Genomic DNA, 24,674 nt, shown 5'->3' with positions numbered 1-24,674 from the left:
GGTGAGGTCTGGCCGCGGGAAGCGAGGACTCGCCACGCGGGGCCGTCTAGGACGGGTGGCCGCGGCCTGTGCGTGTGCCTTCTCTTGTGTTTACGGGACGTTGGATGCTCTCAATAAAGCCCCGTCCTGGTTAGAACGAGCTGGGCGTGCTTATGCTTCGTTAACACCCTCCCTCTCCCCACCCACCAGGCGCGGCTCACACCCACTTCCCCTGCCCTACGATCTGGTACGCCTAAGTCGGGGACCCTCGACTCGGGCCCCGGTCGGGGTGAGCTGCCCGCCTCAGCCCCTTGACTCTTAAGCTCCCCGCGCATCCACCCGTGGCCTGGATCCCAGGCCTCCGGTCTTTGTGGGCACGTCATAGTCCCAGCTGTGAACTTCGCCCCAGGTAGCCCTGAAGGTGGGGTTTCGGAGCAAAGCAGGTGCCGGCATTACAGCCTGTGTGTGTGTCCTGTTGGCCCCCATTTAAGGAGGAGAGGGCTGAGACCCAAGAGGACACATCGCTCGTCTGAAACGCTGGCCGGTGCAGCCAGAGGCGGGCCAGACGCAGTGTGCTCCCCACGGAGCTGCTGCCCAGGAGTGAGGGCGGTCACTGCATCTCGGACCCCGCCACTGGGTCACCTGGGCCAGCAGGCCCTGTGCCGCATGCAGCGTCCAACACTCATGGCAGGACAGGCCGAGATCTGGGTCCTGACCTGACGTGGGGTGCTGGGCCAGGCTGCAGCACAGCCTGAGCCAGGAGGTGGCCGGTGTCCCCCCTGCCAGAGCCTCCCACGTGGAGGCGATACCCCGTCTCCCGGCCGCCAGGTGGGTGGAGACCCCGAGCACCCCCCAGTTTGCTCCCTCAGCCCCCTCCCCCCACCCCCCAGCGGGTCAGGAGGTGAGCTCCGAGTTCTGGGGAGGACTCAGCCGGGGCTGCCCTCCGCTCGTGCTGACTGGGGGCGACTTGCAGGAGGAGCGGGAGTGGAAGGGAGCCGTCCAGGGGCCACGTACCCACCTTGTCCCCGAGCCCAGGGCTGCCCTGTTTGCAGGGGGACACTGGGGCTTCCCTCTGATGGTCATCCTCCGGGAAGCGTTTGTGGGGCCTCTGTCCCCAGAGGGGCTGTGGGATGCTCACGGGGCCCCCGTCAAACCAGTTGGGAAATTAGACAAGAAACAAGGGGTCCTGGCTGCCAGCATCCCCTGAGGACAGCGGTTCTCCAGGGCGCTGTGAATGGACACGGGCCCTGGTGTCTTCCCGGGGAGCCTGCGGTTCCGAGGGGCCCCGCCAGGGCGTGGGAGCACCTGGGGATGCCGAGCGGGATGCCACCGTGGTGATCACCGGATCTTCTTGGGCCGAGGAAGAGCGCTGGCCCAGCTAGGAGTGGATGCGAACGGTGGCCTGGCCGAGGGAGGCCAGCAGTGCCGCCAGTATGAGTTGTGCCTGCCCCGTGCTCCTGCGGCCGCTCAGCCAGCCAGGACGGCGTGGGCACGCGGGACCCCGAGCTTGGTCTGTGCCCTGCTGTAGCCGACCTGAGTGCCTTCATCCCTCTTCAACACGGGCCCTGGTCCCTGGGAAGTCGGCGTCTTTCTGCTCTTGCAGGGCTGTCACTTTTTGCTATTTCTACGTAAAGGGCAAAGCTGCCCATCACAGCGTCACATGAGGGATGTGGGGGTGGCCACAGCTCACCTGAGAGCCCGACACATGCCCTGCCCCCTCTGCAGACACTGGTGGGCAGGGCAGGGTTGGAAGAGACAAACCTATGGACCTTAGCCAGGCCAGGGGTGTAGCACCTGCGTAAACCCTTCCTCAAGACGTCAACAAGTAGCCAGTACGGCGTCACCATACCGTCCCCACGTGCCCAATGGGCGGGACTGCCGACAGGTGAGCACCTCAACAGGTGAGCACCCCGACAGGTGAGCAGCCCGACTCGACCATCAGACTGAGACAAACACACTACGTGTGGCCTTGATGTCCCCTGGCCGGACTGTCCAGGGTCTGGGACAGCGTCTGAGGGCCTCCCCCCACCCCCCTGCATTTAGGCCCTCAGGGGAGGCCCCTCCCACAGTCCTGTCATGAGTGCACCTGCGCAGGAGCCTCTGGGGTAGTCTTCAATGCTCTCCAGCACCTGCCGAGCCCCGCAGCCAGCAGAATTACAGAGAAGGGCTCTAGTTGAACCTGCTGCACAAGTGTCTACTTTGGTGGACGCTCTCAAAGTTCTATCACCCCCACAAGACTGACTCATGGGCTGTGTTCCCTGGAAAGCTCGCAGGAATAGCAGTGTTTGCCAGGGCCTGAAATTAGAGTCTTCGCGTAGTGAGACAGAATGCAAGAACGCTGAGACAGAAAAACTATGCGTTTGTGGTCACCTGCGTCCCAGAGCCTCCCCAGGCAGCCTCCCCGGTGGGCACCAGGCTCAGGGAGGGGGCCGTGGCTTCGGGGGAGCTGTCCTCCAGGACCGTCCTGGGCCTCGAGGGTGCTGTTAGGGTTGAGAGGGGCTCAGGGTTCAGGCCCTCCACACCCTGCTCAGCCGGGTGGCCCTAGACCAGTGGGGCTGAGAGGGGGGTTGCAGGAATCGTGGGGATCCGGCTGCTTCCCAAGCCAGGTGGGTCATCACCCCTGCTCTCCAGACCACGTGGACGCCTGCCCAGCACCCCAGTGCGCAGCAGACCCCACCCGGCCCCTCCCAGGGCCCTATCCCGGCCTCAGGGAGCCCGAGGGTGATGCCCGGTCCCTGGCTCACCCCGTTCCTGGGCCTGCAGCACCTTGCTTCCCCAGCCATGTCCCCTGAAACGCGCCCTTGGCCTCACACCCCACCCCCATCCTGTTCTGAGAAACTGCTGCACACATGCTTTCCTGCAGTTGAGGCCCAGTCTTGTTGTCTGTGGCGTGGGGCAGGATTCTGAGGTGGCCCCAGGTCCCAGACCCCTGGCGTGTACACCCTACCAGATCCTCACCCCCAAATGGGGGGCCAGTCTGTGAACGTGATGGATACACGGCCGTATATGGCCAAGGTGAAGGGGTTGTACAGATGTAGTTAAGGCCCCTAATCAGGTGACTCTGAGTTAACAGAAGGGAGTGTCCTGGTGGGCCTGCCCTAATCCGGTGACCTCGGTGCCCCACCTCACCCCGCTCCAGGCATCCCCGGATCAGGGCTAAGGAGGCCGAGGGCCTTCCCTCCCCGAGCTCAGCAACTAGGAGCAGAAGACACCCTCCTGCTGCCGCTGGAATTCTACCAACAGGCAGCTCAGAAGGGCCGAGGTCCAGGTGAGACCAAACCCGGCCAAACAGGGAGCGCCCCCCTTTTGCTTGGGGTGCCCAGGGGCTGGCTGAGAGGAGGAAGGGGGCCGACAGGGAGGGAGGAGCAGGGCAGGAACTGGGCCCGGACACCTCGGCCCTTCTGCAGCTGCCGCAGCCTCTGCCTGGGCCTCCCAGCTGCTGGACAGGCAGCCGGTGGCACCGCGGACGTCCTTCCAGCCTGGCAGGCAGCCTCCTGTGTGCCCCGCGCGGGACGCCCTGGGGAGCGCTGAGCGCTCGGAAGGCAGGCAGCAGGCCTGGAGGGCGCGTCCACGCCTCAGAGGCCAGCATGGGGCCAGGTCCTTCACGGCTGCTGAGGCGACTGCCAAGTGCTCGCTATACCAGCATCCGAAGACACTGCACATTTAAGCCAAACCAACCCGAAAACCCTGGAAAAGTAGCCTTCCAGCGCTCCTCCCCCCTCCCCCAGGCTGGGCATTGGGCACCCTGGGAGGGGCTGGCCCCAGCACTGCAGTGGTCAAGTGGAGCCAGGCGAGGGCGAGGCCGGCACTGGGCAGTGCCTGGGCCAGCATGGCATCCTGGCTGGGGCGGGCGTGTGGTGAGGACAGAGGGGACATGGCTGCCACCAGCCAGGGTCACCCCCAAGGGAGTCACCACCCCTGGGCTCCAGCCTCCCGCTCATATGTATAGGCATGTGTGCGCACATACATGTAGGCACATAGGTGTGCACACGTGCACAGGCACACTCACATATGCACACACACTTACACACATACACACATACTCAGGTTTCTGGGCCCTGGAAACTTGCCCCTGGTCTTTTGAGACAGAGGCTCAGACCGCTGGGGGACTGTCCCCCCTTGGCCTGCCCCAGGGCTGGCAAAGCAGACCGGAAGGTCCCCAGCTCCAGAAATGGCCACCCAGGAGCCCCCAGGCTCTCGGCAACACAGTGAGGCTGGCGTGGGCCCCCAGCACAGGTCAGCCCAGCCAGGCCTGCGGCGCCCAGGAGTCACCAAGGCTCCCTGCCAGGGTCTGTGGGGACACGAAGGCAGCCTGAGACGGTGGGCCGCAGCCTGGGCCCGACAGGGAGACCCCCTCCCACCCGGGGACCCCCAACTTGGCCTGTGGGCCTTCCCACAAAACCTCCTGGGTCCCAGAACCTCGTCCTGACCTCTAAGGGTGCCAAGGGCAGGAGTGCAGGCAGAGCAGCCCTGGGCGAAGGGCCCGGGTGGCCGCAGCGGGAACACACGCGGATGGGCAGCCTGCGCAGGGGTGACGGGGACCTGCCAAGCACAGACCACGAGGTCGACATCCAGCTCGTCCTCCCGAGGACCCTGGTGCCGGCGCCACACCGCGGAGCGAGGGCCGCCTGCCCTCAGCCGCCTGCCCCGGGATCCTTGGCTCTGCTTCTGAGACCCCAGGCTGAGTCGGGGGGAACGGTCCGGGTCAGACTTGGGGCCTAAGAACCAGGCTCAGAAGTCCTCCCAAGATGGGGGGAGGCCAGGCCTGTCACCCCTCAGGACAGGGTTGGGGGGCCCAGGTCACCCCGCAGGATGGGGGGCGCTCAGCTCATCAGCTCACATGGGCAGGGGCTGCCGGTACTGGGATGAGGGTGCGGCCCCAGAGGGCCCGTGTCCCTGAGACCGGGCTCAGCCCAGAGCCCAGAGGCGGCCCCCACACCCGTGTGTGCAGGTGGGGAGCTACCAACCACCAGATTGCCCCTCCCTAGAAGGTTCCAGAGGCCCTGCTTTCCAGAGACTGACAGCACCCCACAGTCGGGGTGATTTTATTTCTAGAAAAGGTGACAAGCGCTGCTCAGCCCCGGCGGTCAGTGCACACAGGGGTTGGGTCACAGTGAGGCGGGCCGGGGCACGTCCCCACTCCGGCACGGAGACCCAGGCTGCTGCGCCCCCAGGGCTGGTGAGGGTGCAGGGCCGGCTTGGGGAGAGGTACCTCGGGGAACCGAGGCAGAGGGGCGGCGGTGTCCAAACGCGGACGCCCCCACATAACCCTGCCGTGGAAGGTGGGTGCCCAGGGTGCTCTGTCCTGGGGGAGAGCCGAGCGGACAGCAGGCTGGGACTTGGGCCGTGAGAGTCCCGGAGCCAGGGTGCACCTCCCCAACCCCCGCCCGCAGGCTCCAGGAGGCAGCAGCCCAGGCTCCAAAGTGGGGGCGGGGGGGGCGGGCGCAGGCGGGGGCGGGGCAGGGACGCGGCTTCAGAAGCCTGTTTCGATGCTGAGGGTGCTGCGGGTGACGTGCTCCAGCTCCCCGGACACGTAGTCGGCCATGCTGATGCGGTAGTGCGCCAGCATCTTCAGCATGAGCCGCAGGTTCAGCCACCACTGCTCCAGGGGCATCCGGTGCCTGCGGCGGGGCCGGGACTCGGTCAGGGGCGGGGGGTGCGGGGTCAGGGCCAGGGGGCGGGGCAGGCGGCGCCAGCGGCGGGGCGGGGTCAGGGCCAGGGGGCGGGGCAGGCGGCGCCAGCGGCGGGGCGGGGTCAGCTCCCGGGCCGCCACCCCAACCTGGGCCCCGCACGTCCCCTGGGGACACCTGGACCTCGGGACCCGGGACATGTGGAGGCTAGCTCCGGCCACCGCGCTTCAGAGGTGTCGGGGCCCGCCCCCAGGAGGGTTCGGCAGACCGCGAGCGCCTGCAGACCCGACCAGGGCTGACCCCACCCTCGCTCTCTGCCCCGTCCGGAGCAACAGGGACCCGCGGTCAGCCCTGGGCGTGGGGACCGGGCGGCCCTGTGGGATCAGCGGTCCAGGCAGGTCTGGGCCCGGCGGTCCACCCCTCTCTTCGGAGGGACTCACTCAAAGTCGGTGTCCTTCTTGAGCTCGGTGACGGGGCTGAAGGCCACCGCCTTCTTCTGCAGGCCGATCACGCAAGCCGAGTCGGGGGCGTTGGCGAAGACCCGCCCTGTGGACACAGGCACGTGCTGGCAGCCCCACACCCAGGGCCCTCGGCGGGGACAGGTCACGCTACCCACCACCTCCCTCACGCACCCTTGCGGTAGACTGCCCGCAGCTTCTCCGACATCCAGAGTATGGCCTTCACCCCCAGCTTGGTGCCGTAGTTCCGGTCGAAGGGGGTGGGAGCCCCGCCCTGGAAACACAGTGAGGCCAGGTTCTGGCCCTCAGGGAGGAGCTGGGCCTCAGGCAGCCGAGCCCCGGCCCGACCCCAGCAACCAGGCCCTGCCATGACCTCAGGTGAGCCCTGCTGGGCTGACACCCCTTCCCCTCGGCCTGCAGCACCCCGGCCCCTTTCTCCGTCCCAAATCTGGCCTAAAAGCCACCTCCAGAGGCCAGGCAGTGGGCTGCCTACTCACTGACTGGGGGGCCTCCATGGGCCCCTGCATCTGGCAGGCAGGTCCCACCACCAGTGAGCAAAGACCCCCCCGGGAGAGGGGAGCCCTAGGGGTGCACACAGCCCTCAGTCTGCTTGGAACCCACAGCGCGGGCTTGCTGCAGGGCCTCCAGGGGGCCAGAAGGGGAGGGGGCTTGTCAGGGTGGAGGTGGCTCCCGGCCCCGCCCCTTCCTCAGGCTGAGGCCTCGGCAGGATGCGAGCCTTGCTCGGGGGTGTGAGGACGAAGGGGCACCTACAGCCAGGTGCCCCATGAGGAGGGGCACAGAGAGGGGTCCTCATCCGGCCACGGCCTCCTGGGACCCCTCGGCCCGGGCACAGTTGGGGGCCGGGGGCCAGGGAGCAGCCTTCCACGGAATCCGTGCTCCCCCACCCCGTACCTGCTGCAGGTGGCCCAGGACGTTAGTCCTGCAGTCGAAAATGCCCTTCCCCTCGGAGGCGTACAGGTTGTACAGAAACTCCGTGGTGTAGTATTCGTGGCACTTCTCGTTTCTGGGAAGAAGAGCGGCAGGGGTGGCAGGGGCGGCCTGAGCCTCGCCTGGATGCCGAGCCCCTCCGGGCCGGGCCACAGGCTCTCGGGAAAGCCCGACCCCACCCACTCCTTCCTAAGCCCCCCAGCCTGGCTCCACCCAGCTGCCCCCACTGCTGGACCCTGCGGGCTCGCCCGGCAGCCTCACCGGAGCACCAGGCCCCTCTGGATGTCCGTCTTCATCTTCTCGGTCATGTGCTCCACGTTGGCCTGTGGGGTGAGGACCTGGGCTGAGTGGAGTCGTCGGGGGCAGCAGCCAGCACTGCACACCCCTTCCCGCAGCCTGAGGCTGTCTGGGAGGGGCTCTTCCGGACTAGCCAACAGGTGGGCCTGAGAAGACCCAGATCAGCCTGGGGTGGGGGGCGGGGACCGGGCTGCGGTTGCTGGAGGGCTGTGTGGGGCGGTGCGGGTGTGGGCCTGTGGCCGGACCGTGAAGCCGCGTTGGGAGGGCCGGGGCCAGCGGCCACGGAGGCCACAGGGCGGCAGGGGCACTGCCCGGGGGAGGGGGAGGGGTGCAGAGGGTCACGGGCTGGGTCCCCTCGAAGGCAGCGAGCCCCCAGCCTGCTGGGCCACGGCTGCTTGGCGGGGGCCCTGGCTCCTCCGCAGGCCTGCTCCGCTGTGTCTCAGGAGGGGACCCTTCAGCCTGGCCGGGAGAAAGGTACGGGCTCGGCTCACCTTTAAGTCCTGGATGTTGAAGGGGTCCTCGAAGACGTAGGCGGCGTCGGCCCCCACAGCGATGCCGGTCACGGTGGCCAGGTAGCCACAGTAGCCCCCCATGGTCTCCACGATGAACACACGGCGCTTGGTCCCCGAGGCCGACTGCTTGATGCGGTCACAGCTCTGAGGACCAGGGTGCGGGTCAGAGCCCTCCCCTCGGATCGCGGGGACCCGCGACGCTGCAGGGACCCGGGTCTCTCTCCCAAAGTGACTGAAGATCAGGAGCGGCTGGGACCTTGCCCCATGTGCCCAGGGCACTGGCGGCCCTCACCACACGCCCTCCATGCGGCCACACGGAATTGGGTCCTCAGCCCGGGCATTTGTGCCCCCAGGACAAGGTGGGTGTCACTAGCATCTAGTGGGTAGGGGCCAGGGACGCTCTAGGAGGCTCTCCCTGACCTTGGGCCAGGGACACACTGGGCCTTAATCTGCTCATCTGCCAACGGGGGAAGACTCTGCCAGGGCAGGGTCTTCGTAAACAGGGGCCCTGATGACACGTGAAGTAAGTGCTCTGCAGACGCTAATGATGATGACAATCCTAACTGAACAGTTCAACGAAATTCGAGCATTAAATAAAGAATTGAGGAAAGAGAAATAAAGCAGGTATGTAGGTTACTGGTGTCTGAACTATGAGGATAAACCCCAGATAACAGATGAAGAGCAAAGTGGAGGAAACAGCTGCAATGTTTGGCAAAGGGTCTATAGCCTACATATGTAAAGAACGTTTACAAATAAAAAAGAAAACGTGCCCAGAGAAAAATAGGCAAATGGTGGAAAAAGATAATTTCAAAAAAAAACCCTGACAAATGGGCAATAAACATATAGAAAAATATTCAACCAGAAATCAGAGCGACAAAGTAAAACCGAACCCCGTCCTCCCTCATCTGGTGAGGGGCAGGGGCACGAGAAGTTTCAGAGGAGCCGTGGGCCACCCAGCCAGTTCCGATGGGAGGTAAATTGAAAGAAAACCCCTGAGGATCATGGGACTCTGGGTTAGGAGATGGGGGTGGGGTGGGATCTCCTTTAGCCTCTTGTTTCACTTGTATTTTCTCCTCCATCTAAAAACACGCAGCACTTCATTGAGCAACACGCCCCCTTCCAGCTTCAGACCCCCCCAAAACGGAGGCGCTGAACCCCTGGGGAAGCTGGGCTCACATGGGGTCACAGTCGAAGGTGGGAAAGGTCTAGAGGGTGGGGACAGCAGTGGGGATGCCCCCAGAGAGCCCCTGGTGGTGCCAGCCTGCTGGGATCCCTCCAGGAACCGGGCTCCCACGTCCCAGCCGGAGCCCTGGGTTCCCCCCAGAGCCACGTGTGGCTGCTTCACCGGACAGGACCGTGGCCCGATGTCCACACCAGTACGGTAGCTCAGTTAGGTCAGCGGCAGCCTTGACCACCGTCATCCTCACACCCTGGTGACCCCAGAGCCACACCCTCGCTGCCATCCTTGAGACCTCGGGGGCAGCCGGGTCCTGCCCACTCCCCATGCAGGCCGCCAGCCTCGGTGGGGGCCCCGCACCCCATCCCACCCCTCGGCAGCCCCTCTGGGCGCCCTCCCCTCCCAGGTGCCCCGTCCGCCCACTGCCGGCCTATGCGGGGGCAGCGGCCCCATGCCCCACCTCCATAGCGGCGTTGACGGCGGTGTCCGAGCCCAGGCTGAAGTCGGTGCCCGGCACGTTGTTGCTGATGGTGGCAGGGATGACACACATGACAATGCACAGCTCCTCGTAGCGCTCGCGGGCCTCCACCAGCTGCAGCACCCCCTCGTAGGCCTGCAGGGATCGGTGGGGGCTCAAGGCCAGCCCAGGAGAGGCCGGGCTGCCGGGCGAGGCAGGAGGAGGGGCCCCTGGGTCCTGCTCCCGGCTGTGTGCCTGGCGATGGGCGTCTGGGCCCACCTGCCACGCCCCAGGACCGAGACCAGGCGGGCCCCACCCAGGAGCTCTGCAGCCGCCTTCACCAGGGAAACTGGACTCCAAGGAGGACAGGAAGGAGGCCCGGCCACCCTGCCCTGACCCCAGCCCACTCCATGCAGTCTGCGGGGGCGTGGGCTCCTTCAGGAAAGGGCAGGAGTGGATATCTGTCATTTACGGGGGCTGACCAAGCCCCAGCATCACACCAACGTGCCCCCCACTACCCAGAACTCCGCCGAGAGCCGCTCTGGACCACCACCTCAGCGGCGGGAGGCTGAGGCCACTCGGCCCTCCTGCCTGGGCTGTCCCACCCCCACTGTCCCTCCCCTGCGGTCAGAGCTGCCCCTCCCCCTCCTCCTCCTTCTCCTCCCTCCCCCTAACACCCTCCCCCTCCTCACCAGCCCCGCCACACTCACCCTGGTGGCCCCGTCAGTCCAGCTGGCTCAAGGTAACCTCCTGCACATGGGGCTTCCGGAAGGGCCACCTCGGCGGCCCACACCCTGGGGTCTCCTCCACCCCCGCTTGCTCCCCTGCAGCTGCCCCCTCACCTCGAAGCCTCCGATGACCAGCAGGGCGTGGATGTTGTGCATGCGGATGTTTTCCACAATTTTCTCCATGTAGCCCTTGGGCAGCGTCCTGCAGTGGGAGAGAAGTCAGACGGACGTGCTGCACCTGTACAGAACGCCAGGCTGGAAGGACCCACGTCCGCACCGTGTCTGAGCTCGGGAGAAGGCAGGCCTGGGGCCTGGCGGTGGGATTCCCGATTAGAGGTGGAAGCAAAGGTGGGGCACCCGGGGGCGGCGGGGCCCACCGGCGGCCTGGCACCCGTTCAGTGACCTTGCTGGGCACTGGCCACCGCCCTCCCGACAACCTGGCTGTGAGCCTCACTTCCTGCCCGAGGGGATCCCTGCCGTAGGTGTGGAGCTGCCCGAGCAGCCTTCCTCTACACAGGTGACTTCAAGTGAGCTCCCGGCCAGGAAGCCCCGGGCAGGAGGGTCTGTGTCCCGCTCTGGACAGGCCACCAGCCAGAGGAGACCTAGCCCAGGGCCACGGGGCGGTTTCCCTTGCACCCACCCCGCTGCTGCCCCCGGCGGCCAGGTGCTCACCTCTTGGTCCCCAGCGTGGAGCCACCCCGCCCCAGCCAGCCAGCCACGTCATGCCAGCCCACTTCCTGCACCTGCGGGGGGAGGCGCGGCTTCAGGGGGGCAGGCCAGGGGCGCTGGCCTACCCCTCCTCAGGTGATGGACCCGTCCTCAGGGAGCGCACGTCCTCGGGGCAGGGGGGACAGAGGCCGTGCCTGGCACTGACCGTCCTACCACAGGTCAGAGCGGGGTCTCGGGGCCCGGGCCGGGCTAAAGTGGACCCAGCTGTTCCCCCTCCACCCCAAGGAGAGGACCTGGCCTTGCCCTTAAACCCACATCGCGAGCCCCTCGGTCCTTGTTTGCTCGTAAGCAAGCCGGGGACACGTCATAAACTGACCAAAGACACACAGGGCCACCACCGCAGGCCCGGTCCCCCGCCCGGCCTCAGGCACGGCCACGCCTACCTGCCCCTTGGCCAGGCCTTCGAAGCCGTCGTGCACGACGTACACCGTGTGGCCCTGGGAGATGCCGGTGCGCACCGCTGAGCGCACGGCCGCGTTCATGCCGGCCGCTGGGGCCCCCACGTTCAGGATGGCCAGGGAGAAGCTGGTCTTCAGGGAAGGCGGGGAGACAAGAGCATGAGCACGGGGCTGGGGCGGGGGAACCGCCGACCCGGACAGAAGTCAGCAGAGAGCGGCTTCCGGAGAACAGGCCCCAGTCCTCGTGGCAGCCTGGACACGGGCCAGAGATGGGACTCCCCCGGGCATGACAAAGACCTGTCCTCCTGACACCACAAGGCTCTGCCCAAGACCACATGAGCTACGGTGCAGGCCCCGCTCACGACCACAAAGTCCTCGGCCAAAGGAAGGAGCGGGACTCGGGCCGCTGTCGGCCAAGCACGGCTCACGGGGGCAGCAGTGGCTCAGGCCAGAGTCAGCGCCTGCCTGGAGGCCCTCAGCAACCACCCCACACTCGGGGCTCAGGGCAGCAGCACCCCAGAAAGTCCCTGGCGAGCAGCACGGGTGCGTGGAGGGCAGGGGGCCACTGCAGGCACGATAGGAAAGCACAAAGCAGCAGGCGATGCTCTTTTAATCCTAGGGTTGCTGGAACCTGATAGAACCAACATGTCATCACCTCAACCCGGAACCAATGTAAGACACTGCTATGGGGCGCTTTCACACCCGTTTCCCTCGCTGCTCCTCAGAACCTGCGCCCGTGTGGCGTGTAGGCACACCTCACTAGGGCAGCCATGTTCCCAGCACTCCGCGGCCGCGTGTGGCCACCGGCTCTGCTGGGCAGCCTGGCTCTAGTGGGTCCTGGTAATACCAGCCTGATGCGCCCGAGGTGGTCATGCCCCAGGCGGTTCTGGAAGGGGATGTGGGGACCATTCTGCCTTGCCAGAAGCCGCTGCCCACCCCTGACCAGCTCCCGGGATAAATGGGGGGCCAGGACCCCACCGTCCAAGACTGTCTTGGTGGGACCCTTTCCTTGTCCTTGTGGTTTCAGAAACGAATCCTGCTGTCATCTTTATTTTGAAGAGAGTCCATTTCCTGAGGGTTTTAGCTATTTTGGAACGTGTCATAACACTGCATCCCTCGTCTCCTGAGTTAAACCTCCTCTCCTGACTTAAATTCCTCCAGCCGTTTGATAGGCAACGGGCCAGCGCAATCCCCAGGCCTGTCTGGGACCTGCCGGTCAAGCAGAGGCCAGGTCTGGTCCCCTCAGCTCACAGCTCAGACCCCAGACAGCAGGGAGGGTCCCGGCTCAGTGGGGCCAGCTCCCCGCTCCCTGGGCGGGTGGCAGGGCAGGCGGGGGAGGCCGAGGGCACGGCCAGGTGTGGGCTCTCCGGCTCGCCCCTCACCTTCTCCTTGGAGATCTTCTGGTGCGCAAGCAGCTTGTAAATGTTCCAGTTGTTCTCAAAGCTCCTGGAAAGGAAGCGGGTCGTGCATGGCGCAGCCCGCAGCCAAACATCTCGGCACAGCACGGGGCCGGCAGCACAGCCTCAGAGGACCCGGACACGGGTGCGGCCCACCTCCCCACTCCTGTCGCCACGGGCCCTGGCTGGGCGCCATCGCCGGGCGGCAGAGACCCCCACGGACACGCGAGCCCAACGCCCCTCTCGGCAAAGCGAGCGCCTGCTTTCAGCCTGCGTGGTCCCGGCAGCTCCGCAGCGGGGCGGGAAGCGTGGCCACGGGAACCACGGGAAGCAGACCCGCAGGGCCAGTTGACCTGGCCCCTCCGGGCCTGCCTCGCTGCTGCCTTCTGTAGTGTCCCCCTCCCCCTTCCCAGGTGCCCTCCCTGTGCTGTGTCCCCCCATCCCCCCAGCGCCCTGCAGGCGCCGCCAGCCCCGCGGGGCACTCCACGCAGCCTGCCTACTTCTCGGCCACTGTCGGGCCCTGTGCCTCCTACACGATGCACGCCCTAGGAGGAGGGTCTCAGAGCGCCACCTCTGCAGGTGGGCCCGTCCCCGTGTCGGGGGTGGCCGTGTGCGAGCCACTCGGAGTCTGCTGCGGGCCCCGCTGAGCAGACAGCCGCCCGACACCAGGCCCCCCAGGCCCTCACCTGCCTCGGAGCTGGATGGCCTCTTCAAACCTCTTCTCATCCATGGCCTTCTGCACCTCCTTGGTCTTAAAGAAAGCAAGATGCACAGGCTGGAGGCGGAGGCCTGGCACATGCGTTTGAGCCCAACGCGGGGGGCCTGTCCCAGACCCGCCGGGCAGCCGTCACTGCCGGCAATCGAGAGCGCTGGGGGGCCGAGGGGACCCCACCTGGCCTGCCAGGTCCTCCCCTCCCTGGAAGGGGCACCCGGGCCTCGCTCCTCCTCAGCCCTGGGAAGGGGGTGGGGGGCAGCCAGGGCCTAGGAACGAAGGGTGAGGCTGCTCCGGCCCCCGGACCCGCCACCCACTGGCGACCAGCCTGCCCGAAAGCGGTGCCCAGGGGGGTCGCCGCGGGAGGATCTTCCAGGAGAAGTGCCAGGGAGGCCCCTCCCCCGCGCCAGCCCACCTCCCCTGGGCAGGCCCCGCTCTGCCCCCAGCTGCAGGGCCCCGCAAACCTACCGAGCCCCCCACCCCAGTGTCCCCACAGCCAGCCTCTCGGCCTCTCTCTGCTCCCCACTCCCCGCTCCCGTGGTCCCTGCTCCGACCACATGAGATGTCCCGGTGGCTCTGGCCACCCGCTCCCCCTCCCCCTCCCATCCTAGCCCCAGGGCCCCACCCTGCCCAGTTTGCAAAGCCAGTTTGTCCCAGGCCACTGGCTCTGGGAAGCTAAGTGTCCTTGGCTCCCCCCCAGCTACCCCCCCACCGGCTCCCCTGGGCTTCCCCTGGCTCCTCCCGATCCCAGGCTCCCCAGGCCCCCCACGGGCTCCCCAGGGCTCCCCAGCTCCCTGCAGCTCCCACACCTGTCTCGGGCTTGTCTTACCTTGGGGGCACCTTGGGGATGTGCTCACACCTCCCTCCCCCACCTGGAGGACTGCAGGCCTCGGATACCCTGAGGCCCGCTGGGGGGCGCAGCAACACACTCGGAAGGGGGGGCCACAACAGAAGGTGCGATGCACCTGCCGCCCGCTCCGTGTAACACGCGTGGAGGGGCACGGGGGGCGGGGGGCTTGCAGCAGGCCTGCTGGCTGGGCCGAGAGGCCCGGAAGGACAGGCAGCTCCGGGGTTGTGGCCGGGAAGGGGGCACGGCAGAGCCCAGCAGGGCACGAGAGCCCCAGGCACCCGGCACCCCGGGCAGCCCCCCCCAACGCCGGCACCCCGGGCAGGCGGGTGCGCACCATCTGCACGCACTCCATGAGGGGCAGCCGCACGGACTGGTTCCCGGAGAGGCTGACCACGCAGGCCGGCGTGTCGGGCGTGGTCTCCAGCAGTGCCATCACCGCCTCCATGCCCATCTTGCTGCTCTGCGCGGAGAGAGGGGCGGGCGGGGCTCAGGCAGGTGCAGCCGGCACGGAGCCGGCCCCACGCCACGCACACGCCCTCGGCTCTCAGAGCCACACACACACACACACACACACACATGCACACACGCACACGCACACACTAGAAGCTTCTGGAGTAAGCGACACTGTTTATTCTAGAAATGGTGACTTAGCACGACCACGTTTCACAGCAGCCCCCCGGCACCATTTCACCGGGTCTCAGCCGGCCCTGCTAGGAGGGCGTGGCCCCCGCACCCCGGGGTTGCAGTGGCAGGGCCAGGGCTGGACCGGGGTTTCCGGAGTTCTCTCCACTATGACGAGGTTCCTCGCTTGGGGCTCCTTTGTCACAGCTGTCCTGGTGTGTGTGCAAACTTGGGCATGGGCTGGCGGGCCGGACCAGCTAAAACAGGTAAGGACCATCCTCCATGGAGACAAATCACAAACAGGGGTCCTGCCACGGCCAACGGGAACAGACAGGCGCGCCAGAGACCAAGGCCCGCGGCTCAGCTCGGTGAGACAGCGGCGTCCCCCGCCCCCGCCGCGCCCCCAGACCGCGCCCCCGGCCTCCCACACTGGTCAGGTGTGTGTCGGGAACAGCCCGGGAGAAAGCTCCTGTGTCCCTCGGGAACCGTGCGATGGCCGCCCTCCCGTAACCCACTGTGTGCAGGTGTCGCCCTGCAGGACCTGGGCTCGGGGGCCAGCACTAAGCTGTACCTCCGGCGCCCCTTTGTCCCCGACCCAGGCCTCCGGTGTCCCCACCATCTGCAAAACCAGCAGGTGAGCCCATTCTCCTGCCACCAGGTGAGACCCCCGGCCCAAGCTGGCACTCGATAGCCCCTTCTGTGCGCCAGGCCTGGTGGAGGGCCAGTGCTCGGCCCCCCGTCCCGAGTGCACCCCTGGGGCCAGACCCCCTCTGAGGTCAGTGTCCCCACTGCTCTGTGTGGGATGGGGACGCACCGAGGCCTCCTGGGAGAGGTTCGGTCCAGCGGCTCCCCCAGGCCCACGCTGGTCACGCGGCCTCGCGCAGCACAGGCGCCCAGGCACAGCTCCGGCCAGCCCTGCAGTCTCCAGCCCCCAGCCCTGGTGACCAGCGCCTCACCGGCGGGCGCTTCACCACCTCGGGGCCTCCCTGGCCCCGGGCCCTGTCCCTGCGGGGCTGCAGCATGACTCCCACCCTGCAGAGGGTGAGGTGGGACCAGCAGTAAGCAGGATTCGGCACCCAGGCCCTGGGCCAGACTCAGAACCACCAGACATTGACCTGCTGCTCACGCCGCCCTCCCTTCCCAAGGTCCTGCCAAAGCCATCGCCAGGAGGGTGCGGCCTAGGCTGCCAGGCTGTGGTCTCACCCACAAGCACCAGCAGCAGTGAAAAAATGCTCACGCACACACACGCGTGCACACCCAGCACCAGGGTGACGCCCCACCTACCAGGATGCGGTCGAACGCCGACGGGGTCCCTCCCCTCTGCACGTGGCCCAGCACGGTCACACGTGTGTCAAAGCCCAGCCTCTGGACCACCAGCTGCTCGTGGGGACAGAGAGGGGATGCCTGAGTTTGTTGCTCTACCCCACTGTCCCACCACCCCGTGGCCCCCAGCCCTCGCCCCTCCCCCCCTCCCCACCCTGCCTCAGGGATTTCAGGGTGTCAGCTCCCCAGGGGCCTCAGAGAGCCAGCCCAGGGTTCACGCCTACAGCCTGTGTGCACGTGTGCTCCTGTGTGTGGCTGTGTGTTTCCATGTGAGTGTGTGGGCGTGTGCTCCTGTGTGTGTGGGTGTGTGTTTCCATGTGAGTGTGTGGGCGTGTGCTCCTGTGTGTGTGGGTGTGTGTTTCCATGTGAGTGTGTGGGCGTGTGCTCCCACACGTGCCGGCTGCAGGAGCTCATCATGGTCTCCAGCCCCTGTGGGTCAGGCCTTGCCAGGTACCGTGGCAGGAAGCACAGCACACAGAGAGGCGGCAGAGGGGCCGGCTCCTGGCAGCACCTGGCTGGGAACTCCAGGACAGGGTGGGCGACCAAAGTGAGGGGCATGGAGGCTCCCAGGGGCTGTGCCCCACTGGGGGACGGGGGCCCAGGGCCCTGGGCAGAACCCGGCAGGTGGGTGCCGCTCACAGGGACGAAGGAGTCCCCCCAAAGTTGTTCTGTTATGAATCTGGTACTGGATAGGCAGTGGGCTCCCCGTCAATGGGGGCCGGCAGGGGCTGGACCCTGTCACTGGGACACCGCTGGGGGGCTGGACAGGGCCCCTAGGATGGGGGATGATCTGAATGAAGACTGGAAACCAGAGGGTTGGGGGTTCCCAGCAGGTGGGAGCCACACCTCAGCCTCGGGGGGGCCAGGGCTTCTCAGGGGTCCCGGCCGCACCCATCCCACATCTGGCAATCGTTAGGGACAAGAAAGCTCCCTCCAGGAGCTGGGGGTGGGGCCCCAGCAAGAGCACTTGGGCACTGGAGATAAAGGGGAGCCCCCTCCCCGAGGCCCCGCCCACCCCACGTGACCCGGGGCCCCCCCACTCACGTCCTTCACGTAGCGGGATGAGATGGGCTTCCCGTTGCGGTCGATGGCGCCCTCGGCGATGATGATGATGTTCAGGCGGGACCCTCGGCTCCGGGTCTGGGTCAGAGACACGGCAGGGCTCAGCCGCCAGCCTGCAGACACCTGCCCCAGCCACGGCTGCGACCTGCAAGCCCGCCCTGGGGTCCACGCCGCGGGGCAGCTGCCCCTCCTGGGGGTAGAGACTGGGGGGCTGGAGGATTCCTCCTCCCCCTCCCCCTCCCCGGACTGAGGGAAGATCTCCTACATCAGCCGGTGATGGACGAATTAGCGTCTCTTAACTGTTGCAAAGGCAAAGCTCTTTGCGGATTTGAAAGTGCTTTTTGCTTATTTATTTCCTCAACAAATGTTTGTGGGATTCACTCTGATCCACCAGCCTCAGATGTTTGCCCCACAGCACCCGAAGAGACTTAGAGAGAAAGACAGGGTCAGAGCAGCTCCTGCAAGACCCGGGTATAGAGGGGCGGGGGAGCCGGGAGTGGAGGGCTGCCTGGAGGAGGTGGGGGTGGTGCAGTGAAGCAAGACAGCCAGAAGAGCCCACACCTCCCTCAGCCTCACTCGCTGCAGCCCAGGAGGCGGGCAGGGCAGAGGGCGACACCTGCATGTAACAGGTGGGGAAACTGAAGCTCAGGGAACCCCGGGTCGGGGTGGGGCGAGGGCCTTACACAGAGCAGGAAAGAACCAGGATGTGAGGCCAGGCCTGAGTCCAGGCCACTTCCAGGAAGACCCAGCTCCAAGTTCTCAGCGAGTAGGCCAAGGCCGAGGTCAGCCAGAGACCATCACCACCAGAGCCCCCCTCTACCCAGGCGAGGCCACAAGGCCACCGGGGGGGGGGGCAAGCACTCCACCCAAGGAGAGGACAGAGGTCTCTGGCCAGCTTCGCCGCCAGGCTCAGCTCGGCCCTACCCTTGTCTTCACTGGGGAAGATTCCAGAAGCCGGTCATGACCCTCGGCCCCTCCCACTGCCCTGGGCAGGGGTACAAAACCCTGGGGTGTGAGTGGGGGGTAGGGAGAGCAGCATCCGGCAGCGGACGGGAGCGATGCCACCACCTCGGTCACACGGGGACAGGGACGCTCCAGAGCCAGCCCCGGGCCGCCCGCCTCTCCCTCAGGAAACACAGGGCCTGGCACTGACCTCCCAGGACTCCAGAACAAAAGGCCCGGCCCGGGCAGCCTCCACGCTCGTCCTGCCCTTGGGCCAGGATGCAGAGGACATTGGGGGTAGACACAGCCCATTAGGGCCCCAGACTGGGCCCGAGCGTGAACTTGGGTGCACCGTCTCGGGGGCTCCCCTGCCTTGAATCCAGACCACAGCCCTCGAGTGCCCCCCGACCCCTGATCTGAAGGCGCCTCTCGCCCCCCTCACAGCCCTCCCACCACTGGCCTAGCCAAGGGGCCAGCCTATCCTAGTCGGGGGGCCTCGGGGGTGCCCAGGGTAGAGTATCTGCCTCTTCGGTGCCAGAGCCCCCGCTCCACCGTGAAGGGCCTGGAGAGCCGCCTGCCAGGCACCCCTGCTCACCTCCTGGATGAGGCCTCAGCCCCCCATCTGCCCCCGCCTCCACAGCCTCTTCTGCTGGGGCCCCTGCCCCAGGTTCCCGTCCACCCATCTTCACAAAGCCACCCCCCCTTGCCCAGGCTCAGCGGTCAGGGCCCGAGGGAGCCAGCTTGACCGTGTCCCCGCTCCCGCCCCTCGCCCACGTCAGCACTGACCACGCAGAGCCGAGCCTGGGGCAGTGGTGAGTGTCCCCCTCAGCCCCCTCTGCGCTCCGGGGCAGCCCCCGGGTGTGTCCATCGGCACCGAAGCCCTCTCCACTCCTCGCGGTGCCGCCCCCACGGGGGGATGCTTGCAGATGCTTGTTGAACCGGAGGGAAGTGAATCGGCCAAAGCCGGCCACGTGACCCCAGGGACACTCTCGTGGGGGACACGGGCCACGCAGCTCACGGCAGGGACCCTGGGAGAAGACCCCCGGGCCCTCACCTCACCCAGCCGCTCACACATGAAGTTCTCCCAGCCGTCCTCGGGCGGCGCCTCAGGGATGAACAGCCAGTCGGCCCCCGAGGCCAGGGCGGACACCAGGGCCAGGTACCTGGAGGGGCGGGAGGGCGAGGGGCTGCAGTAGGTGGGCCCCGACCCGACACCACGGGCCTGGTCCCTGGGTCACAGGGGACGTACAGCTCTGAGCGGCACCCAGCCCCACAGTCAGGACTCCCCACACCCCGGCTCTCACACCCACGGTGTCAAGTGAGCACCTGCCACGCGCCAGGAGCCCTGCAGGCGCTGCACCCTGCTCCCACTCCCCGAAGCCCCGGGCCCCCCGGCTGACCCGGGCAGCCCCCTTACCCGCAGTGCCGCCCCATCACCTCCAGCACGAAGGTCCTCTGGTGGCTGTGGACACGGAAAGGGCAGAGGGCATCAGTGCAGAGGGCATCAGTGCAGAGTCCCCCTGAGCGGAGCTGAGCCACGAAGCCTGGCCTCTCGTGCCACACCATCCATGGCCCCAGCTCTGCCAAGGGCGTGCCCAGGAGAGACAGAGGACGCGGGAGCAGCCCAAGGACAGACAGCCCTTGTCATTCTCAGGGGGGCCAAGGCTCTGGGCTAAGAGCCACCTCTGTCTCGGGCTCACGGCCAGCTTCACGCTGGTTTTCACTGATCTTTGCTCCTGAGGCTGAAGGCCATTCACCCTGCTGGGGCCTGGCCGTCACTAGCCAGCAGCCTGAGAATCCCCTGTGGGGTGCATCATTGCCCCAGGGCCGTAGGAGACCTGTCAGAGCCACTGCCCACCTAGGGCTCGGGACAACCTGGCAGGGTGGGGACCAGACCCCCAAGCCCCTCTGCTCACCCCACTGTAAGTCCCCCCCACCTGGGGGCTGGGAACAGCCAGTACAGGCTCCTAGGGATGGAATTACGCTGACAAGCCATTGACCCTGCAGAAGGGCAGCCTCAGCCCCTCGCCGGGAGACGGGGTCCCAAGCTTGCTTGGCTGGCGGCCTGGCTGTGCGGGGGGCTGCGGGCCTCACTCACCTCTGGGCGGTGGTGGTGATGGCGTCGATGACCTCCATGATGCGGTGCAGGGCCGAGTCCGTGCCGATGGTCATGTCGGTGCCGCAGAAGTCGTTGTCAATGGAACCCACCAGCCCGGCGATGTTCAGGTGCGAATAGGTCTGAGCCGTGCTCTGTGAGATCTTGCCTGGGAAGGAGGAGCCCAGCCCAGGTGCAGCCTCAGCGGCCCCACCCGGCCCCCTTGGCCACAACACGGGGCCCGGACCCCGATCCCCACCCCCTCCCCCAGCCCACCCGGCAGTTCAGCCTGGTCAGGTCCCCAGGCTCAGCTTCCCCCTCCTCAGGTCCTGCAGCAGGGGTCCTGGGGCCCGGCGGCAGTGGCTGAACCGCTGATTACGGACTTGTCACCCTCTGGGAGACGTCCAGGGGAGCCCTGGAGAGTGCACCCCTCACTTCCGGGTCCCCCACGAGCAGCACAGAACCAACGAAGCTCCAACAGGTCACTTTCCGACTGGTGACCCCCCAGGACTCTGTGTCTTATGTTACCAAATTTTAACTATCACGCTTCTGCAAACTGTGACAAGCCCGTAACCCACATCGGGGAATGAATCACAGCGCAGCTGAGTCAGCCTGCGAACTGCCATCCAGCACCAGGAGGACAGCACTGCCTGGGAGTCCCTGACGTTGGGTCCCCAGAGGCCTCACTACCGGCCAAGCCCGGGCCCGTGGCTCCTAGAGCCACCCAGGGTCCGCCTGATCTCGGGCCAGGCCCCCTCCTCCCGGCCGGCAGCCCAGCAGCGTCTCGCCTCCTCTGGTCCTGCCTGTTCCCGGCCCTAGCCGCTCCGCCGCCGACCCACCTTCGCTCACCAGCTCCTCCAGCAGGCCGCCCCACTCGCTGCGGAAGATGTTGGCACCCGTGAGGCTGCCGTCCCCGCCGATGACGCACAGGTTGGTGATGCCACGCTGGACCAGGTTGTAGGCGGCCGCCCGGCGCCCCTCCCGCGTGGTGAAGGCCTTGCAGCGGGCGCTGCCGATGACGGTGCCGCCCTGCACGGAAGAGGGGCAGCCTGGGCCAACGGGGCACCGGAGGGACGCGGGCACTGGGCAGGGGCGGCCCGGGAGACCCCAAGGAACGGAGGGCCAAGCCCAGGGGCTCCTCGGAAGCCTGGGCAGGTGTCCGCCTCCCCCCACCCCCGGACTTTCTCCTCATGTGTGCAAGGAGGAGACTGCCCACCGTCAGGCTCGGGGAGCTCGACAGGTAAGGGACGAGCAGGCTCTAAGGTATGTAAGGCGCGCACACGTGCACACCCGCACACACGCGCACACGCACACATGCACATACTCTGGCCCACACGGCCGGGCACCAGCGCAGGGACGTGCCTGGGCAGCTCATGCCGTCGTCTGCATGCCCCCCCCCGCCCCAGCTCAGCCTCGGCCCAGGCCCCCCAGACCCTGCCCACAGGCGGAACTGCCGGCCCCTGCACTCGGCCAGGTGCTGGGGACAATGTGCTGCTCCCCAGACCACCGAGAGCACCGGGTTGGGCCCCGGGCCCCAGGCTTCACGGAAAATGCAAATCAGAGCTGGCCCTGGCCCAGCCCAGCCTCCTCCTGCGCCCCTCCCCGCTGCCCCCATGCTCTACGCTCCTCACCCCTCTCCAAACACCAGCCCGGCCCCGCGTCCTCACCTGCCCACCTTTCATGCAGCTTCACACTCCAGCTAACACCTGGCCTAAAGCTCCTTCCCCAGGCGGTCTCTCAGGACAGAGGCCATAGCCATCCTCAGACACAGGGTCAGAGCAGAGCAATGGCTGGATCCAGACCTGAGGCGTGATGGCCGCCCTCCCTGGACCCCTGGGGCGGAGGACGAGGTACCCAGGCTGCAGCCCCACCCATGACGGGGTCAGGGAGCACCGCACCAGAGCAGGACGACATGGGGTGGGGGGCTCTGATGAAGCCCAAGAACAGGGCTTGTCTGTGCCCCACTGGACCATCGAGGGCTCAACAAACGGGCCTGTTCCCACGAGCGCCTGGAGAGCGCGGTCCCTTGGGGACGTCCACCCTGGGCAGGAGGGGTGGGTGGCACTGCAGGGCTGGCTGTGCCTGGATGACCCAGGGTCCAGGCCCATCGCCCACTGCTCCGCTGACCCATACGTAGCATGTGACGACGACAGGCCTCTTAAATAAGCAGGTATCAGCTGGTGGTCTAGGATACACAGGTGACAGGTGCCCCACAGCGGTCCCTGCTCTGTGGGAGGACTAGGGTCTCCCTACAGAGACCTGGTTCAAAGACCCCCACTCCTAGGAACCCCTGGCCCCAGCGAGGTGCTCAGCGCCCCACCCTCAGTAAGTAGGATGACGAAGGGGAAGGCGGGGGAGGCGCAGAGAGGCCACTGAGGCCAAGCGTGCCTCCTCCAGGGTGTCCTCTCCTCCCAGAGCCCGCAGCTGGAAGTTGAGACATCCCGGGGCCATCGCACCCCCATGACCTCCCACTCCCGCGTCCCCAAGGCAGTCGGACGACAGTCAGCCGGGAGCCGAGCCCCTGCGGGATGGTGTGTACGCCTGTGTGCCTGTGTGTGTGTCTCTGTGTGTGCCTGATGTGTGCACCTGTGTCTCCCTCTGTGTATCCCTCTGTGTGTGTCTGATGTGTGCACCTGTGTCTCCCTCTGTGTATCCCTCTGTGTGTGTCTGATGTGTGCACCTGTGTCTCCCTCTGTGTGTCCCTCTGTGTGCCTGTGTGTCTCTATGTGTGTGTCTCTGTGTCTGTGTGTCCTCTGTGTTTCTCCATGTGTCTGTGTGTCTCTGTGCGTCTGTGTGTGTGGTGTGTGCACCTGCATATCCCTCCGTGCATCCCTCCATGTGCCTGTGTGCATGTCCCGGGTGCACACGTGTGCTCATGGCGGGAAGGGCCGCGGGCCTCACCAGCTGGATGATGTTGGAGACGCTGAGCCAGTTGGCTGGCCTGATGTTCTCGCCCCCTTCCACGAGGCCCTCGTAGCCCTGAAAGCGAGGGGACAGGCGTGAGACGGGTGCCCACAGCAGCAGGACACATGGAACCTCGGCCAAAAGCCCATCTGGCAGGAAGTAGGCCCAGGGGTCCTGAGCGCGGAGGCCCCTCCACCCCCAGGGCCTCGGGGGACGAAGCCGGGGTCTGCTGGGGTCAGGGGTGTCAGGGGAGAGGCCGGGGTGCCCAGACGCCTCCCCAGGCACGATCTGTGGGGCCTGCAGGGCAGCGCGTTACAGACAGAGCACGACTTGCTCGGCAGCACTCCTGTCGCAGGCAGCCCTGGGATGCGTGCCCACGAGCCGCATCTGGGTCACTGCACCCAGGTCAGAACCAGAACCAGCCCAGCGCCCAGCAGCCCCTCTGCCTTCCAGGACCCTCCCTGCCAGAGACACCCGCTGCCCTGCCTCCCAAGGGTGCCGATTAGATGCAGAAATGACAGCACAGCGTCCCCTCTGTGTCTGGCCTCTTTCGCTCGGCCGGGCATCCGCGAGGCCCCATAAGGTCACGTGTGACTGTGTCTGTGCTCGCTGCCATGCGGGAGCCCCCTGCGCACGCCCACAGTTTATGACCTGTCTGCCGCTGATGGACATTCTGGAGGGATCCGGTTTGGGGCCATTGGAAGTAACACTCCGTATCTCCCGGGAAAGGACTCCCGGGTCACTGGGTGTGCAAGCAGCCATCGACAGCGCTGCCACGCGGTGCCCACAGGTGCCTGTGGCCACCTCGTCCATCAGCAACGCGGCCAGGGCCTCAGAGCGGCCCACCCCCAGCGCCGGGCCATGCTGGTCTCCATCCCGGAGGCTGTATGTGGTCCCTGCAGGGCTTCTCCCCTGCGTTTCCCTGATAACACATGCTGTTTCGAATATGACATAAGCCACAGGCCACCTGGACAGCCTCTGCGAGGGCAGCCCATTCCAGTGTCTTGCCTGTTTCTGCTCTCGTGTGGCCAACCCCTTCTTATTAGCAGGAGCTCTTTATACAGTCTGGACAGAGGACATGTGCTTTCACAAATGGTGAAAAGACGAGGCATCGCTGAGCCGAAATGAGTAGGGCCACCTCCTCCGTGCAGCCCTCCCAGCCCCTCCAATGAAGCAGCCATGAGCCACCGCTCCTGCCTGGGGTTCGGCTCTGCGACCCGCCTCCTCCGTTCCCACACTTGTCATTAGATCAGCTGGGGCCTGAAGGGTCCTGGGCAGCTGGGCCTGGGGGCGGGTGGGGCAAATGCTCTCACCCCTGGGAATAGAGGGGGAAGCAGCACTGCGAGAAGGTCCTCAGGGCCACAGGACAAGACTCCCGTCTAAGGGATCGCCAAGCTACCTTCCCCAGCTCAGGCCAGGCCTGGTCCCCTCTCGCCCCCTCTCGCTCCGGTCAGG

At 66.5% G+C, this 24,674-nt stretch overlaps 1 protein-coding gene across 1 annotated transcript in view; it reads right to left on the bottom strand.

Annotated features, from left to right (window-relative positions):
• Positions 1 to 4,992: 4,992 nt before the first annotated feature.
• Positions 4,993 to 24,674, bottom strand: part of PFKL (phosphofructokinase, liver type) — a 27,900-nt gene continuing 8,218 nt past the window's right edge. Inside the window, exons 3-22 of the mRNA XM_057545285.1 lie at positions 23,217 to 23,294; positions 21,155 to 21,344; positions 20,319 to 20,484; positions 19,638 to 19,682; positions 19,275 to 19,383; positions 17,261 to 17,356; positions 16,178 to 16,270; positions 14,607 to 14,732; positions 13,397 to 13,461; positions 12,696 to 12,759; positions 11,299 to 11,445; positions 10,859 to 10,929; positions 10,301 to 10,388; positions 9,462 to 9,614; positions 7,804 to 7,968; positions 7,277 to 7,338; positions 6,980 to 7,091; positions 6,242 to 6,341; positions 6,050 to 6,155; positions 4,993 to 5,600 (exon numbers count right to left, since the gene is read on the bottom strand). Of these exons, the coding sequence (XP_057401268.1) occupies positions 5,453 to 5,600; positions 6,050 to 6,155; positions 6,242 to 6,341; positions 6,980 to 7,091; positions 7,277 to 7,338; positions 7,804 to 7,968; positions 9,462 to 9,614; positions 10,301 to 10,388; positions 10,859 to 10,929; positions 11,299 to 11,445; positions 12,696 to 12,759; positions 13,397 to 13,461; positions 14,607 to 14,732; positions 16,178 to 16,270; positions 17,261 to 17,356; positions 19,275 to 19,383; positions 19,638 to 19,682; positions 20,319 to 20,484; positions 21,155 to 21,344; positions 23,217 to 23,294 (2,184 nt within the window). The 3' untranslated portion in view covers positions 4,993 to 5,452. The remainder of the gene's footprint in view (positions 5,601 to 6,049; positions 6,156 to 6,241; positions 6,342 to 6,979; positions 7,092 to 7,276; positions 7,339 to 7,803; positions 7,969 to 9,461; positions 9,615 to 10,300; positions 10,389 to 10,858; positions 10,930 to 11,298; positions 11,446 to 12,695; positions 12,760 to 13,396; positions 13,462 to 14,606; positions 14,733 to 16,177; positions 16,271 to 17,260; positions 17,357 to 19,274; positions 19,384 to 19,637; positions 19,683 to 20,318; positions 20,485 to 21,154; positions 21,345 to 23,216; positions 23,295 to 24,674) is intronic.

The sequence above is a fragment of the Balaenoptera acutorostrata genome, chromosome 4 (assembly GCF_949987535.1).
Source record: "Balaenoptera acutorostrata chromosome 4, mBalAcu1.1, whole genome shotgun sequence".
Taxonomy (NCBI): Eukaryota; Metazoa; Chordata; class Mammalia; order Artiodactyla; family Balaenopteridae; genus Balaenoptera; species Balaenoptera acutorostrata.
The sequence above is the reverse complement of the archived record's forward strand: the minus strand, read 5'-3'. Positions and strand labels throughout refer to the sequence as shown.